Raw genomic sequence first — 18,913 nt, 5'->3', positions numbered from 1 at the left:
ATAATTAAAGGAAAAAGAAAAATAAACCCCCAAAATCCCCAAAACATATCAGACCCTTTTCCCCCTCTTTATTTTGGCTGCTCTATGATCTTTACCACCACCGCATCACACCATCATCAATGGGCATCATTATCCCAAATTGAAGATCAACGGTCATCACAAAGCTTCACTATTTGATCTCATTAATTATCACGCGCGAAGCTCGTGAAATGGTTCGGTCGAACCATAGGTTGGTGTGGCCGAACTACGGGGTTGGTTTGGTCGAACCATGGGTTTCTTCGACCACACCTCTTCAATTTAGAAAACTTCGAAAGTTTCTGACTGGCACTTCTACCGAACTGCTATGCGGTTTGCTCGAACCCAAATGAACATGAATTGCTCTGAATTTGGCTTATGCTTGTGCGAATTGATGGGGTTGAATTAGGTGCAATTGCTACTGCTAGGGAAAGGTGGGTTTGCGCGGAGAAGAGAGTTGCTTTGTGCGCCGATTTGAGTGGCTGAAGGTGGTTGATTGGTGTGGGTTTTGGTGGACGGTGGTGCAGGGTTATTGGTGGCGATTGGAGGGAGCATCGGTTGCTGGTGCAGCTGCTATGTGTGGTACGGTGGCGCTGCAGGTGTATTGCAGGTGCAGGTGGTTGTTTTTGTTGTTGTTGCGATGGTGGAATTGAAGAAGCAGGGAGTTGTGCTGGTGTGGCTAATTGTTTTGTGGTTGATTGTGGGTGAGGGTGGAAACAACGACTGTGAGGTGTGAATTGGTGGGCTGATTTGGTTGGTGGTTGCAGCAGGGGAGTTGGTGTTTTGTTGTGGCTGGATGCGAATTAGAGCAGGGCAGGAAGGAGATGGGGAGCTGATGTGGGATGTTAATGTGGTGGAGGTTAAGAAAGAGGTGGGATGAAGGATAGGAAGTAGCAGCAAGTAGCAGGGCAGCTTTTTATGCCCTTATCTCAAACCCGAAACTCACTCCATTTGGATATTGTTGCATTCGCCTTGAACCTCGAACACACCTACAAACACGAGCAAGATTGAGGAGAGGATTGGGATAAAGAATAAAATAAATAAAATGGAAATAAATAAAATAAAATAGAAAATAAAAGAAATTACATTAAACCAATAAAAATTAAATAAAACTATACAAGTAAAGAAAGTAAAATAAAATAACAAAATAAACATAAAGCTTATTAAAACTATGAAAGTAACAAAGAAAAGGAATGAAATAAAATAAATCAAAAGCAAATAAAATACGAAAATAAACTAGAAATCAATTAAATAAAGAAATTAAATTAAAACATACTAAAACTAAAAAATAAACTAGAAACATTATTAAAAAGAAAACAAGAGAATAAAAGGGAAAATATGGGAAAATAAACACGGAATTAACTCTAAAACTACTCCCTAAGAGTGACATAAATGTCACTCATCAGGCACTCATTTGTTCTCTTTTAGGATGATTTTAGATTGCTTTTGTAGCTTTTTCCTCTCCTTTCACTTTAGTTTTGCTTTTTATTTCTTCAGTTTACTCTTTAATTAGTTGATTTTCCTTATTATGCATTTCTTGGTTTATTTTGTTATTTTTCCTTTTATTTACTTGTTTTCTTTCATTTTTCAGGTTAAGGTCATTATCAAAAGGTTCCCGAGGCCCCTTCTCAATTTTAACTTTGATTAGGATGCCCAATGTTCCCCATTTAAGCTCAAGCATGGAGAATTGCAAGTTCCCAAAGACTTTAAGTTGTGCATTCAAGCCGTGGGTGCACGATTTCTTGTGTTGAACCCACAAACATGGATTTTGGAAACTGCATGGTCCCGTGTCTATCAAGAGCATTTAGTGGAACGCACGAGGAGCATCAACATGATGGTGAAGAGAGCTGCCCTGTTCCTAGGCGCGGGCGTGCGCGACTATGGCACGGCCGCACATCTTGGTGGCGCAGGCGTGCCTCTCTCGTGCGCGGGCGCGCCTGTCTGGGTCTCTGTTCCGTACCCTTATTTGGGCGGCCGCGCTCCCCCTTATAGTTGGTCGCACCTATACGGGTTTATTTTGGGGACGATCTAACTAACTTCTCTTTGTTAGTTTTGCTATATTTAGATTTTCCCTCTATTCTTAGAGGAGAGTTCAATTTTTAGAAATTAGAATAGAATCAGGTTAGATTTTTAGAGAGAGAAACTCTAGTTTGTAGAGAGAGAAGTTCTTAATTGATGATTGAAGATTGATGATTCCAAGTGTTTTCTCCATTGAATTGAAGCAAGTTTGTAAGGATTTCTTTACTTTAATGCAATCTTAGTTTTGTTCTCAATTTCTTTGTTAATTGTTCAAGTTGATTGATTTTTGAATTGGTTTATTCTTGATTAATATGATGATGATGAATTTGTTGTTTAGTTTAGTTTTGATATTGATTTCCATGAATAGTAAGTAGTTTTCTTGCTAGGGAAATGGTGAAGCATATATGAGTAATGAATTTATGCTAATTGAGGGAAATTTATGGAGTTGATGTTGTGATTTAATTGGTTGATTGATTATGTGCATGTGTGTGTTTAATTTAGGAGTGATCAACCTAGTTATACTCGCACTAGATTACATTATAAGTTCACATTGATATAGAAAATTGATTTGTGGCTTACATTTGTCGATTTAGTAGGTTTGCAAGTTTCCTAGCTAGAGTCTCTCGTAGTTGGCGCTAGTTTGACCTCTAGGAGATTAGCCTACCATACTCTCTTGATTGCTCCCTCGCAACACTCGACTTAGTCATCTCCAATCCCAATTAGTTGAATTAATTACGATTTATGTGGATCCATACCCTAGTGCTTGATAAATTTGATTTCAATTCGATTGTTTGATTGGTATAATAGACACATCTCACTTCATTGCTTCGAAATATCTTAACTATGACACAAGCATTCACCTCCCATTCCTAGTGGTTCGACCCTCGACTTACTCTATGCTTGGTATAGGGGTTGTTGAGAGATTACAAATTTTGTTTTGACCGAGTGTAGATTAGTTTTCAAAGACCTAGTCTTCTTCCTAGATCAAAAATGGCGTCATTGCCGGGGATTGGCGTAGTTCTTTGCTATTGTTGTTGAGTCTATTTCACTAAAATTCGAAAATACAGAAAGATTTTTCTCATTTGGATACATTTATAGCCGTGTTGCATTACTAATATTTTCCTTTGAGTTTATGTGTGCAAGTTAACATGGGAGATATTCCTAGGGTTACATTGAAGGAATTGGGTACTCCGGGTGCATACAAGTATGAGAGTGGGATTGCTCCATTATTGATCCCTGATAGTGACTTTGAAATCAAACCGGAAATGATAACTTTGATTGAAATGCGGCAATATAGTGGAGGAGTGAATGAGAGCCCCCTAAATCATCAAAAGGAATTCGAGAAATATTGCAACACAATTAAGGTGAACGTGGTTGCTCAAGAATTCATAAGGCTTAAGCTATTTCCTTTCTCTCTAATTGGAAGAGCTCAAGAGTGGCTAGATAAGGAAGTGAAGCCTAATTCTTTGAGAACTTGGGATGAAGTCACCATGGAATTCCTTTCTCGTTTCTTCCTTCAAAAGAAAAAGGCGGAGGCAAGAGCTTTGATTCAAGGTTTCAAGCAAAAATCTAGTGAAAGCCTTTGTGAAGTATGGGAGGGATACAAAGAGTATCAGCGTGAGTATCCTCACCATAGGATCCCGACTTACCTAATCATTCAAATTTTTTATGGCGGTTTGAGTCCTCAAGGGAGGGCAAGTCTTGATGCCGGAGCCGGAGGCCCAATCATGAATAAGACCGAGGAAGAGGTTGTAGGTATCATTAAGGATGTAGTTAGAAACTACATGGAATGGCAAGATGGTGAGAAGGAGTTGATAAACAAGAGTAGTACAATGGGATTCTCAATGGAACAACTCAATGCTATCAACAATTTGTCGACTCAAATTTCGGATTTAGGAAAGGAGGTAGTTTCTATCAAGTATAAGCTCGTGAGCGGGACCTCACAAGAACCAATTCTACCCTCCCAAATTAAGGGGAGAGGTACTTCTTCTTCCTATAACTCTCTTCCTTCTTCTTGTTGCATGATTAGAGAATGTTGGTTTTGTGATTTGTGTGGAATGAATGACCATGATGCTTCTATTTGCCCTAATGTTCCTTGTAACGAATATATTGGGAATGAGAATGAACATGTGAACTTAGTTTCTAATAACAATGTTGGACCTTGATTTGATGCTCAAAGGAATGTTGGAAGTAGGAATTATCACAACCAAATGAACTATGATAATTTTAACAAAAATGGCGGGTATAAAAACCATGGAATCCAAGGGAATTGTGGTAGCTATAACAACTATGGTTATAATGGTCAAAGTCATGGCCAAGGATATGGGGACTGTAACCAAGGTTATGGTAACCATAATCACGAAAGTGGCCAAAATCAATGTAGAGGTAATTGGAACAATCAAAGTAGGGGAAATTTTCAATCAATGTTCAAAGAGTTACCCCACTTGAATTTATTCCGAATACCCAAGAGCATAGTGTTAATTTGAATGATCAATCATTTTCCTCTAGGAGTTTCTTAGAAGGTGTCATATAGAAGCAAGTCAAATTGTTGGACACCTACATGACCCTAAGCAATGTGAAATTCAATGACATGTTAACTTACCATAAGGGGTTGGAGACCCAAATTTCTCAATTGGCTAGTGAGTTTAAGGAATTTACAAATCTTTCTTCTTTAACTTCACCAAAATTAGATCCTAAGAGCCCTATGAATGCGATTGTGACAAGTAGTGGTAGGGTCCTTAAGAGTGAAATCTCTAAGAAGAGTGATGCTAAAGATAGTCCTAGCAATGGTAAAATTGAGAATGAGGGATATGAGAATACTCTAGTTGAGGAAGTCAATAAGGAACAAGTTGAGAAGGTGAAAGAGAGAGAAAGAGAAGTTTACAAGCCTAAGCTCCCTTACCCCCAAAAGTTTAATAAGAACAACTTAGACGAGCAATTTGGGAAATTTATAGAGATGCTTAGACAACTTCATCTTACTCCTCCTTTTACCGATGTGATAGAACAAATGCAAAATTATGCAAAGTTCCTTAAGGGGATTTTGAGTGGAAAAAGAACATGTGATGCGGCGGAAACAATTTACTTGACCGAGAATTATAGTGCAATCATAATGAACAAAATCCCACCCAGGTTGAAGGATCCTGGAAACTTTTCTATCCCTTGTGCTATTTATAAAATGCAAATTGATAATGCCTTATGTGACTTAGGAGCTAGTGTTAGCATTATGCCATACTCGGTATATCAAAGACTAGAGAAGGGAGAACTTTTGCCTACCAACATTACCTTGCAATTAGCCGATAGATCAATTAGGATCCCAAGGGGCAAGGTAGAGGATGTTCCCTTAAGGGTAGGAAAGTTCATCATTCCGGTAGATTTTGTGGTCCTTGACATAGTTGAGGATTCTACAATTCCTATTATTCTTGGTAGACCATTTCTTGCTACTCCGGGTGCTTTGATTAATGTCAAAAGTGCTAAGATTTCATTTAAAATTGAAGATGAGGAAGTTGAATTTGATTTGAATGAAACTATGAAATATCCTTCTTCATCTCTTGATAATTGCACGATAGTTGAAATTTTAGATGATCTTGTACATTCAATGCATGAGCACTTGCCTAAACTAATGATCCTCTTAAGTGTGTTTTGTTGAACAAGGAAAAGATAGGTGCTCCTAGCAAGGAAATGGCTTTGTATGAGAACTTGTTAGATAGGAGTGTTGAAGGAAGTGATGAGAAAATTTGCATGAAAATCTCAAGCCAAGAGGCTTTGCAAGCAGCTTTGACCAAGGAAGGTAAAGGTGTTCCTATGGTAGAGCTCAAACCTTTACAATCACACCTTAGGTATGAATTCTTAGGCCCAAATTCTACTTACCCCATGATTGTTAGCGCATCTTTTATTGAAAGCCAAGCTCAAGCGTTATGCGGTGTTTTGAGAAAGCACCAAGGTTCTTTGGGTTATACCATTGATGACCTCAAAGGTATAAGCCTCGCTTTATGTACGCACCACATAACCCTTGAGGAGGGTGCTCTTCCTTCTATTGAACAACAACGAAAATTACATCCCCAAATGGGGGAGGTAGTGAAAAAAGAGATTACTAAGCTTTAAGATGCGGGAATCATATTCCCCATCTCAAGCTTTAGGTGGGTCTCACTCGTTCATGTCGTTCCAAAGAAGGGAGGCATGACCGTCATCAAGAATGAAAAAGGCGAGATTATTCCAACAAGGATGGTCACTAGTTCGTGGATGTGTATAGACTATAGACGTCTCAACACATCCACCAAGAAAGATCACTTCCCCCTTCCTTTCATTGATCAAATGCTTGAAAGACTAACGAGGCACAAGTACTATTGTTTCCTTGATGGTTACTCGTGATTTTTCCAAATTACTATTCATCCCGATGACCAAGAGAAAACTACTTTTACTTGTCCCTATGGTACCTTTTCCTATAGGAGAATGCCATACGACCTTTGCAATGATCCCACCATTTTCCAATGATGTATGATGAGTATCTTTGGAGATATGTTGGAGAAGGAGATGGAGGTGTTTATGGATGATTCTTCCGTATGTGGAGTTTCCTTTGAGGCATGCCTTGAAAATCTTGAAAAGTGTTTGGCAAGATGTGAGAAAGTGAACTTGGTGTTGAATTGGGAAAAATGCCATTTCATGGTTGAAGAAGGAAAAGTTGCCACCTCCAGTTAATGAGAAAGGTGTGAGATCATTTTTGGGCCATGCCGGGTCCTATAGAAGATTCATTAAAGATTTTTCACTCATTGCAAAGCCCCTCAAGGATCTTCTTTAAAAGGATGTGGAGTTTGTATTCGATGATAAGTGTTTGGAGGCATTCAATAAGTTGAAGAAAACTCTAATCTCCACTCCAATTGTTTAAGCTCGAAGATGGGATTTTCCATTTGAGTTAATGTGTGATGCAAGTGATACGACTATTGGAGGAGTCTTAGGTCAAAGAGTTGATAAATAACTTCATGTAATTTATTATATGTCCAAGACTCTAAATGGAGCTCAACGGAATTACACTACAACGGAGAAAAAGTTCTTGGCTATTGTTCATTCCTTTGAAAATTTTGTTGCTATTTGTTAGGGTCCAAAACAATTGTGTTCACCGATCATGCGGCCCTAAAATACCTATTTGGAAAGAAGGAATCAAAGCCAAGACTAATTCGTTGGGTATTAGAGCTTCAAACTTTTGACCTTGAGATTAGAGATAAGAAAGGAGCGGAGAATGTAGTAGCGGATCATCTATCTAGACTTGAGGATTTTCAAGTTCAAGATGATGGATCTCCCATTGAAGATAGAATGTTATATGATTCTTTGTACGCTATAGATGTGAAGGAACTCCCATGGTTTGCCGATTTGGTGAACTATCTTGCTTGTGGGGAGTTTCCTCCTTCATTTTCCATGAATCGAAGAAAGAAGCTCAAGAGGGAGGCTAGGCATTATGTTTGGGTTGAACCAATCTTGTATAAAAGGGGTGTTGATGGGTTATTGAGGAGATGTGTTCTAAATGAGGAGTTTCCTAGTGTATTGAAGATTTGCCACTCGGATCCGAGTGGAGGTCACATAGATGTCTCAAAAACGACTTTGAAGGTGCTCTAATGCGGATTATGGTGGCCAAATCTCTTCATGAATGTTTGGGAGTTTGTCAAGATTTGTTACCGTTGCTATAGGACCAGAAACATTTCAAAGAGAAATGAGATGCCCCAACAACCTATTCTAGAGTTGGAAATTTTTTATGTATGGGGAATAAACTTCATGGGTCCTTTTCCTACTTCATATGGGAATCAATATATACTTGTTGACGTTGATTATTTGTTAAAATGGGTGGAAGCTATTGCTTCACCTACAAATGATTATAAGGTAGCAATGAAGATGTTTAAGAAGATAATTTTCCCACGGTTTGGCATCCTGTAGACACCCATTTGTGTCTCCCCAAAACCAAACCCGGTGATGAGTACCTTTCACGTCGAATCATAATCGAATGAAACGAAAGTGTGGAAAGGTCTAGTGTTGCGGAAAGTTTTATTTCTTTTCTTTTCTCTTCTCCCTGTTTTTGAAAACTTTATTTTAGGGAAAACAGCCGATCCAGTTTGGTTGGTCCATGATATGGGTCCAATAGTGGTGTAGTTGGATGGGGCTTGCAAAGACCTTTCCAACGATATATTATAAGCCCAATTCCAATGAATATTGAGGAAGTTATGGCCAATTTACTAGACTGGGCCCGGTTTGAGTTTTAAGTACGGCCCAATGATCTAGGGGAGGGCCTAATATGATTTATCATTCCTAATGTAATTAGGAATGGTTTTGGTCTTCTAGAACATTCTAGAAGGTTTTATCATTCTTAATTCAATTAGGATTCTTTAGAGTTTTAATTAGATCAAATAGCATTTTCGACTGAAATTATATTATTTTATCTTCCAGTACGGTAAAATTATCAGATTTTCGAAAACGTGTTAAAAGCCGGTTTGGCGTCCAACCCCAGGCCTTGGCGCCTGGACCCAGGATTGGCGCCAGACGCCAGCCATTGGCGTCTGGCGCTAGCCACTGGTCCTGGCGCCAATGAGCCAGGGCTGGCGCCAATTTGGTTCTGTGATCTTCAGACTCTGTTTTGATAAATTATCTTTTTTGGCCGATTTTCTTTATAAATATCGTATCAAAAATTCCGTTTTGATGGACGGACGAATCAATCTACAATCTACAATCAACAATCATCAACATTCACTAATTCTCCTTATTCTTTATCATCATTCATCTCATTCACCGAATTCTCTTTATTCATCATCTTTCTTTCATCAATTCTCAATAGCATTAATCTTTTAGCATTCTTTCTTTCTTTCTTGTTTTTTCATACAAAATTCCGCATTCATTAGATCTAGAAACACCTAGCCATATTCGAAGTTGCCTTCGCCCTAGACGTGAAAGGTTTTAATTTCTGAGGGTTTGGTCCCAAATCTCTCTTTCAATTATTTAATTTAATTGCTTTGATTATTATTTTCCTTGAAGTTACTAACGTGTGTATTTTGTTATTAGAAAGAGGTACGAGGCATCCAAGTAAGTACTTTAATTGATATTATGATGTAGAAATCATGTTTACATTGTTGTTATGATATTCCTAGTATCATGTCTAGGGTAACTTTAATATTAAATATAATTGCTATGATGCCTTTTATTCTCTTCCTAATATTTATTCATGTTAGTATCATGTTAGGGCTAAAGACTTGATTTTTATTGTTTAGTGACATGCTAGGGTTCGTTATTAATCTTGTTAGTATCATGCCTAGGATCTTGCTATGCTTTAACATGATTATGATTATTATATTTATGATTGATACTATTTATGATTATTATGATGTTATTTATTTATTATGTTGCTTGATATTTATTTATTGCTTGATCACCTTTATTGCATGTTTAAAGGGAATTGGTACTTGTAATCACGCTTAATAAGAAAATTAATAATCTTGTTAGGTTAATTGTGATTATAATTCAAGTGATCGCCAATAATAGTTTATTTGTGCATTAAATTCAACCAACATAGATTAAACAGGTTTAGGGTTAATCCTATTGATTGTATCTTAATCAGAAAGCGCACATGAATACGAGCAGAATAAAGTAGAGGCCTATTATTAGGGCAGGTTCAATCTCTTTTAGGTTGGATTTGTACCATCATCCCCGAACCCTTATTTGGTTCATGACCTTATGGAGTTGACGATCTCTTGGATCGTTAAGGGGTGTAACCTTCACCTCGTGAACGGTTTACAATTTCCTTAAAAACTTGTTGGCGACTCTTTTGCTCTATCTTCTTCCCTTTTGGACGCCACCGTACTTTAGTGTATGATCACAGTGGGGTTCAAGCTAGTGGGATTAAAGCTTGAAACTATTCCCTACAGTTTTTGGCGACTCCACTGGGGAGGATTTCTATTTTAATTCCTGAATTTGTTTCGGCAATGATTTAGAATGAGTGGATGAGACTCGAAAAGTTCTAAGTATTTCATGTGCGTAATTTTGATTAACATTATTGTCATATGCATAAAAAGGTTCTCATTGGAAAGACCATCCGTAATGAGTCAAAAATATAGGATTTTACACGTAGGAAATTTGAGAAATGTCTTTCACAACTAGGACTGAAATAACACCACGCGAAACTGGAAGATTTTATCGAGCACAGAAAGCTGCTGAGGCATGTGGGAAGTAGCGTCAGGGGCCAGAGCTTGGCGCCACACTTTTAGCCGTAGCGCCAGACACCAGTATTGGCGCCAGGCGCTACAGTTAAAAGTTGGCGCCAGTCTCTGTTTGCTGGCGCCAATTTCCCCCAATACTGAGCCAGAAATATGCGTTCTAATTTCGACCGGTTTTTCGTATTGTTTGCTCGATCCTACTTCCTGACTGAATTTTTTCTCACTTTTCTGAAACCCATATGTGTTCTACATATGGACATAACCCTCTGGGAATTCATGCTCTATCTACCCGATTGAACGCTCCTGGCAACAAAGGGTACATCTGAGAGGTTGAATTCACCAAACCATGGAAGTGAGTTTTTTCTAAAAAACTCGCGGTGTTCTATCCACACGCGTTAACCCTTCACGGTTAGGCTTCTACGCGGTGCATCTGGACAATTAACCATGGACCCTATTTGACTAAACCATATCCCGAACTTTAGAGAACTAGAGCCATGGTTAGGTTGCAAACTCATTGCATCATATTGTGCCTACTTGACTAATTGTGCATTATTTGTTGTGCATACTCTATGTGATTTTTCCTAACCGTTTGTTTGACTTGTGTTAAGACTAAATAAACTGATTAATGACAAAAGGACTTTGTTTAATTAATTAATTAATTAATTAATTTGAGCTAATAAATAAACATAAAATCGAGTCAAAGTTCCTTTAAGTCAACCCGGATTTTTATTCCTGTATACTGCACAAACGTCAACTTTTTTTGGTCATATCTGGAGTTCTAGAAAGAACTACGAGTCGTACAACTTATGGATCTGTAGCCCCGAGTTTTATATTTAATTTGGCGTTGGTTTCATCCAAATTAGAGTCACAGATAAAAAGGTATGACTAAAATACCACAATCTGTCAAATTTAATGTATATACGTGAAGTCTTAACTTAGTCTTTGCTTGAGTCTAGTCACATAGTCTAGCCACATGGTCATGACACGAGTCTTAAAATGTCACCTACACTCACTAGTCTTAGCACACACTTTGAGTATACATCACCATGGCCATGTCTTAGGTTCATGCATGAGTCGGTCTTTTCCGTCATTTGAGTTGGGGGTACATTCTATCCCTAATTCTTCATATCCCTCCACCTCCATCATCTTTTTCTTTTTTCACTTTCTATTCCATCTTTCTTCACTTCTTCCATCCATGTGTGTTGAATCGAGTTTGAGTCATATGATTGACAAACAAAAAATGAGGGTAATGATGAAACAACACAAGACAAGAGGCGAGCTTCAACGAAAAGATTTCATGACCTCTTTTTCTATTCTTTTTCATTTTTTCCTCTCCCCAATAAGTCTAGCATAGCACCTTTCTTTTCCCTTAGATTATTTTTTGTAGATTCTCTATTTATTTTTTTTTAATAAAAATGAGCATTTATTTCCTTATATATGATCATTTCATTGCATTGCATTAAAAAAAAAAAAAAAAAAAAAAACCATGTCGAATTAAGCACAAGGTATACTAATGATTTGAGGAACCCCTTGTAGCCACATCATATCTCCTTTCACCTTTCAAATTTACAATCCTTTCTTTATAAACCACTTTGAGCCTCGTCTAACGATAGACCCTTCTTTTTTCAACCTACATCTACCTAACCTTGGGATGGGATGGCGTGCAACTTATGCAATTCTAAAGAAAGCTTGAGCAAATTCAAAACAAAGCAATAGCAAAAAAAATAAGCAAAAAAAAATAATAATAAATAAAAGTGTACAAAAGGGTAAGTGTTCCAATGTCTTTGATATGAAAATATCTTCGATAAGAACACGTCTCAGATTGCGTCTCTTATCGAGTGCTCGGTACCGTGCCTGAGAAACACGAATGCCAAGTGAGTGATAGACCGCATGATCGAGATTGCTCACACTTATTAAAATTAAATAAATGCTAAAGCAAAAGAAAGAGCTAAAAAAAAAAGGATAGAAAACTTCAAGCATGAAAATACAAAGATTCAAAAGCGAGGTTGCACACCTTGGGGGCTTATCTAGGGTCTTGAGCCTTTATCCCCTTCTTCTTTAAAACTTTAGCCTAACCACGTTACAACCCTTAAAAAGACCTTTTTGAGGTATACACACTTGTGCGAGGTTCGGCTAGAGCTACGTTCGGCCTGATTCCTAACGGATACGTAGGCAACCTCACATCGAGGTGCGGCCGTAATAAACATGCATTCATATTCACATTCACACACTTACACCATGATCATATCAAGGAATTCCCTTGCTCATCCCTTTTCATTTAGAGCTAGACTTGCGGGCTTGATCCCTATATTATTAGCTTACCTAGCCTAAGAGTCACCACCATTTGACTCTTTTCAATATATTTTTCCACACACTTAGCTCTTGCGGCCTAGCTTTAGTGTCACTATCACACACTGCACAAATATATACATGACCAAATATATTTCCCTTAGGAACCCTTTGTCATGAAATCTTAACATAACGATGAAGCATGCCTTGTCACATCACTCATCACTCATCACTCATAATTGTCATTACATAGAAGTATGAAGTGCTTAGCCTCCGTGCCTAAGTTACCCAAATACTTTCATCATGGAGTCAACCATTGAGATAACCTAGGATGAATTAATCCTTGAACCTTGAGAGATAGTATCAAACAACATTTGACTAAGCTCATTCAACATGCATTCGAAAACTTCGATTCTTTCTTCGCGTCTTTCTTTTTTGGGAGAAAGTCGGTACCCTCCACAAAATTGACGGAAAATTTTTGCTTTTGCATTTTTCGAGTCGCACGATCACATTACAATGCACACACGAGTCATGTACACATTGAGTCATGTCGTGTCATATCACTTTGATTTGAGTCTAACACATGTGTCATTTCACTTCGAGTCGAGTCAACCTCGAGTCAGTCAAACATATCGAGTCAAGTTTATACCTTGAGTCGTGTAAAGTCGATGAGTCAAGCAACATTAAGCCTTAGGTCAACCCTAAGATAATTAAAAAGATTGGCTAAGTTCTATAGTAAAAAATAAATACAGGTGCAGCAGAATAGGGAAGACCCTACTCCAATACTTGGCGCCAGAGATATCTCAGCAACGACAGAGCTCGAAGCCTCTCAAAAAGGTGATTTCGACTTCATGCAGCAATTTCGGGTTCCTTGGTACGCCAGTTAGCCCCTATAAGCAATTTGACATGATTAAGTAGTCGGTTTGATTACAATTGCAATAAGTGATTGACCTGATGAAAGATCGTCTCACTTAGCTTAAGCGCCTAAAACACTGGCTCATTACAATCGGTTCAAAAGCAAGCACTTAAACGACAATATTTCCAAATATGGATTGTCGCGCATTCTTATTAAACGACAAAGTTTTCCAAAAATCGGATTGTCATCCCCAACTGACAATATTTCCAAAAATGGATTGTCGTGCATCTTCTTCAACGACAATTTTTCCAAGATTGGATTGTCATCTCTGGCAAAGTTTCCAAGCGTGGATTGTCGTGCTCCTTCTTTGTTTGGCAAGTTTTTCCAAGTTCGGATTGTCATACATTCATAGATCGCTGGCAAGTTTTCCGAGATTGGATTGTCATACACCCAGTTCCCTATAGCAAAATTTCCCAAAGGATTGTTGTAGGTTTCTATTCATCATAAATATCGGCAAAAGTTCCTCAACATGGATTGTCATTCATTTCAGTAAGTGGCAAATTTTCCCGAAGTGGATTATCGGTCGACTCTTTTTTACAAATGTTCCAAGACGCGGATCGTCAATAGTGGCAATATTTTCCCAAAAGGATTGTCGCACAGCGTTGGCAAATTTCCAAGGTGGATTGCTTTCAAGAGTTATATTCCAAGATTTGGATTGTCGATCGTAGCAAAGTTCTTATGAAAGATTGTTACGAAGCATTGGCAACTTTTCCAAAAGTTGGATTTTGGCAAATTTTCCGAGGTACGGATTGTCGCTTCATCGTGGCAGCATTTCCAAGGATGGATTGTTACGTGGCATTGACGACTTTCCCTAAATCGGATTGTCATACATCATACAAGAGGATTGTCATCACAGCAAAAGCACCGACATACTGGTTCACAAGCAGCAAAGCGCCGACGTACTGGCATAGCATCATTAAGGATTAAAAAGCAGTGATCTTTTCGAAGACTATCACAATGGAAATTGGAGTCATAACAAAAAAGAAGATCTTTGTTCACAGACGAGTGAACATCGAAATAGCAAGGTGGCGTTCCCTAGATTGTGGAGAGTTGTCACAAACAACTGAGGATTGTTTCAAGAGAAATAATTTTCGATAGTATTCCCTTGGACGTGGAATATTATCACAGCGGAGAGGATAGTTTTAAGCGAAGCAATCTTCTAATTTGGAAGCAGTTACAAGGCGTAGCGGTTTTCAAGCAGGATGACATTCTCTAGCTTGCAGGAGGTCGTCAAAACATTAGCAAAGCAAATCGGTTACTTTCAGAGACGTGTGCTCGACGGTGCAAGATACGCGTTTCTTAACTCTCTTATCTGTTTAACTAACATTGTTTTGCAGGTATCGGCGTTATAAGATTGATTTAGGATCGCAGAACGTTCTGAATCATTCTCCGTCCCTATCGATACTTTGACTTTCGTTTTCGAAACATGCGTTTCTCCAAAATCAGTCAAAGTGGGGGCTTCTGTAGACACCCATTTGTGTCTCCCCAAAACCAAACCCGTTGATGAGTACCTTTCACGTCGAATCATAATCGAATGAAACGAAAGTGTGGAAAGGTCTAGTGTTGCGGAAAGTTTTATTTCTTTTCTTTTCTCTTCTCCCTGTTTTTGAAAACTTTATTTTAGGGAAAACAGCCGATCCAGTTTGGTTGGTCCATGATATGGGTCCAATAGTGGTGTAGTTGGATGGGGCTTGCAAAGACCTTTCCAACGATATATTATAAGCCCAATTCCAATGAATATTGAGGAAGTTATGGCCAATTTACTAGACTAGGCCCGGTTTGGGTTTTAAGTACGGCCCAATGATCTAGGGGAGGGCCTAATATGATTTATTATTCCTAATGTAATTAGGAATGGTTTTGGTCTTCTAGAACATTCTAGAAGGTTTTATCATTCTTAATTCAATTAGGATTCTTTAGAGTTTTAATTAGATCAAATAGCATTTTCGACTGAAATTATATTATTTTATCTTCCAGTACGGTAAAATTATCAGATTTTCGAAAACGTGTTAAAAGCCGGTTTGGCGTCCAACCCCAGGCCTTGGCGCCTGGAACCAGGATTGGCGCCAGACGCCAGCCATTGGCGTCTGGCGCTAGCCACTGGTCTTGGCGCCAATGAGCCAGGGCTGGCGCCAATTTGGTTCTGTGATCTTCAGACTCTGTTTTGATAAATTATCTTTTTTGGCCGATTTTCTTTATAAATATCGTATCAAAAATTCCGTTTTGATGGACGGACGAATCAATCTACAATCTACAATCAACAATCATCAACATTCACTAATTCTCCTTATTCTTTATCATCATTCATCTCATTCACCGAATTCTCTTTATTCATCATCTTTCTTTCATCAATTCTCAATAGCATTAATCTTTTAGCATTCTTTCTTTCTTTCTTGTTTTTTCATACAAAATTCCGCATTCATTAGATCTAGAAACACCTAGCCATATTCGAAGTTGCCTTCGCCCTAGACGTGAAAGGTTTTAATTTCTGAGGGTTTGGTCCCAAATCTCTCTTTCAATTATTTAATTTAATTGCTTTGATTATTATTTTCCTTGAAGTTACTAACTTGTGTATTTTGTTATTAGAAAGAGGTACGAGGCATCCAAGTAAGTACTTTAATTGATATTATGATGTAGAAATCATGTTTACATTGTTGTTATGATATTCCTAGTATCATGTCTAGGGTAACTTTAATATTAAATATGATTGCTATGATGCCTTTTATTCTCTTCCTAATATTTATTCATGTTAGTATCATGTTAGGGCTAAAGACTTGATTTTTATTGTTTAGTGACATGCTAGGGTTCGTTATTAATCTTGTTAGTATCATGCCTAGGATCTTGCTATGCTTTAACATGATTATGATTATTATATTTATGATTGATATTATTTATGATTATTATGATGTTATTTATTTATTATGTTGCTTGATATTTATTTATTGCTTGATCACCTTTATTGCATGTTTAAAGGGAATTGGTACTTGTAATCACGCTTAATAAGAAAATTAATAATCTTGTTAGGTTAATTGTGATTATATTCAAGTGATCGCCAATAATAGTTTATTTGTGCATTAAATTCAACCAACATAGATTAAACAGGTTTAGGGTTAATCCTATTGATTGTATGTTAATCAGAAAGCGCACATGAATACGAGCAGAATAAAGTAGAGGCCTATTATTAGGGCAGGTTCAATCTCTTTTAGGTTGGATTTGTACCATCATCCCCGAACCCTTATTTGGTTCATGACCTTATGGAGTTGACGATCTCTTGGATCTTTAAGGGGTGTAACCTTCACCTCGTGAACGGTTTACAAGTTCCTTAAAAACTTGTTGGCGACTCTTTTGCTCTATCTTCTTCCCTTTTGGACGCCACCGTACTTTAGTGTATGATCACAGTGGGGTTCAAGCTAGTGGGATTAAAGCTTGAAACTATTCCCTACATATCCCAAAGTCGGTTATTAGTGATAATGGATCTCATTTTGTGCATAGCGCCTTCTACAAGATGTTGAAGAAGCATGGTGTTAATCAACATTTTGGGCTAACCTATCACCCTCAAACTAGTGGGAAAGTCGAAGTGTCTAAACGTCAAATCAAATTGATTTTTGAGAATACGGTCGCAAGAAATAAGAAGGATTGGTCGGATAAGCTAGATGATATTTTGTGGGCATATAGATTGGCTTTCAAAACTCCTATTGGTGCTACTCCTTACTTCTTGGTTTATAGGAATTCTTGTCATCTTCCGCTCGAACTTAAGCATCGTACTCATTGGGCTATCAAGAAAATCATTTTCGTCTTGGCAAGTGTAGGTGAGCTACGTTGGCTTGATCTCCATGAATTGGAAGAACTTTGATTGGATGCATATGATTGTGCAAGCATGTACAAGACTCGCACTAAGGAAGTGCATGATAAGCTTATTGAGAAGAAGGAGTTAAACTTTGGTGACAAGGTCCTCCTTTACAATTCTAGGATGAGATTATTGTAGGGAATTATAGGTACTATGCAGCGGAAATAAACATGAATCATATTCATACAGTACCTAATCCCAAGATCTAATGCATAACACATAAAGAACATATAATCGTACCTTTGAAGCGTGATTCCACGTGCGATCGAGCAAGAACAATGGGAGATAAAGAACCCCAAGCGTGATTCCTCTAATTAGTCCACGAGCATGGATTAAACCTCCACTAATGCTAGTTAGTTGCAATTGAACCCTTCAATTGACCTTCTATGGAGAAGTGCGAGAAACGAACCACCATGAACCACCACGAACCACCACACGCGCCACCAAGGTGGCCGGCCGTACGAACGAGGGGAGGAGAGAGATAGCCGTGAGATAGAGAGAGGAATTAGGGTCTTTGGGATTGGTTGCCTTGATGTCAAAATTCACTGTGTGTGAATTATGACTGCTTGGTTGCAACCCTAGGCATGGATCTTATTTATAGATCTCATCTCTAAATAAGAGCCCGTGTCAAAAGCCCAAAACTTATTTGCAATCTAACTATGCTAGCCCAATCCATTTCATGATTAGTTAATTGCTCATGAGGCCCATTAATGGGCCTCTAACTTGCTTAACCCAATACCCTTGTGTGTGACCTCATAGGATCCATTCTAGCGGGCTTTGAACCATTTGACTAGCCCAAAGATCATCTCTCATTGTCTAACAACATATGATGACGCCCCAAGAGAACGAACTTATTATCTCCATAATAGTGATCCTTGATATATCTAGTAATTGAACTTATCGAAGACACAACTCCTTCAATCTCCCACTTGTCTGGACAAGTGCGCAATATTCAAATTCCTTAAGTCAATGTGTGTCGATTTGATAATATGATTGCATCTCATGTCGCGATCATATTAGTCTACAAATCTTTTCTTGAAAACTGAGTGAGAATTACAAAATTAAAACAAATGGTTACTATGTAATCTATTTGAGCACGGCCATGCATTTTCTGAATTCTCCCTCTTCAAGGGGCCAAGACACATTCCTAATTAAATAGGTAGACTCTATCCAATCTTGTGGCAACCAAAGCTCCCACTAAACTTCTGAAATAATCGGGAAACACCCTTTATAATCTCCAGTTACGGGCAGACGTTTGAGTGTACCACAGCCATAACATCCATTGAATGAAATCAATGTTCCACTCATGTCAAAGGAATCCACTAATATATCCGGAAGCTTTATACTTGAACTTCAAAGTAGGTCTATAGTTCGATCATGCATCATTCATGCATATCCATGTGATTGACCAAGCCTCACTATGCTCCTATAGCCCATGAAACTGCGCTATCCAATCAATCTTACATGCTAGTCCATGAATTGAAATCATTTATGTCCAGTTTAATGATTCCGAACTAGGAACTTAAATAATGTATGAATTTAGTTCACCTATGGGGTTTCATTCACCAGGTCATCAACCTGATGAGCCCATCAATTCATAATTATTTTGGACATTTTATTTAATCTTGAAACCACGATTAAATA

At 38.1% G+C, this 18,913-nt stretch overlaps 1 protein-coding gene and 1 non-coding gene across 2 annotated transcripts; one reads left to right on the top strand and one right to left on the bottom strand.

Annotated features, from left to right (window-relative positions):
• Positions 1 to 3,567: 3,567 nt before the first annotated feature.
• LOC145625788 (small nucleolar RNA R71) lies at positions 3,568 to 3,673 on the bottom strand. The gene has a single exon (XR_014110691.1). It is a non-coding gene; the product is annotated as a small nucleolar RNA R71 (small nucleolar RNA).
• Positions 3,674 to 4,269: 596 nt separating this feature from the next.
• LOC145624995 (uncharacterized) lies at positions 4,270 to 17,275 on the top strand. Its single transcript, XM_081678078.1, has 6 exons — positions 4,270 to 4,380; positions 4,643 to 5,163; positions 5,461 to 5,620; positions 5,686 to 5,821; positions 7,127 to 7,388; positions 16,915 to 17,275. Exons 1-6 carry the CDS (start codon positions 4,270 to 4,272, stop codon positions 17,273 to 17,275), a joined length of 1,551 nt encoding a protein of 516 aa, XP_081534204.1.
• The last annotated feature ends 1,638 nt before the right edge of the window (positions 17,276 to 18,913 follow it).

The sequence above is a fragment of the Chenopodium album genome, chromosome 3 (genome assembly GCF_948465745.1).
Source record: "Chenopodium album chromosome 3, dcCheAlbu1.1, whole genome shotgun sequence".
Classification (NCBI taxonomy): domain Eukaryota; kingdom Viridiplantae; phylum Streptophyta; class Magnoliopsida; order Caryophyllales; family Amaranthaceae; genus Chenopodium; species Chenopodium album.
The sequence above is the reverse complement of the archived record's forward strand: the minus strand, read 5'-3'. Positions and strand labels throughout refer to the sequence as shown.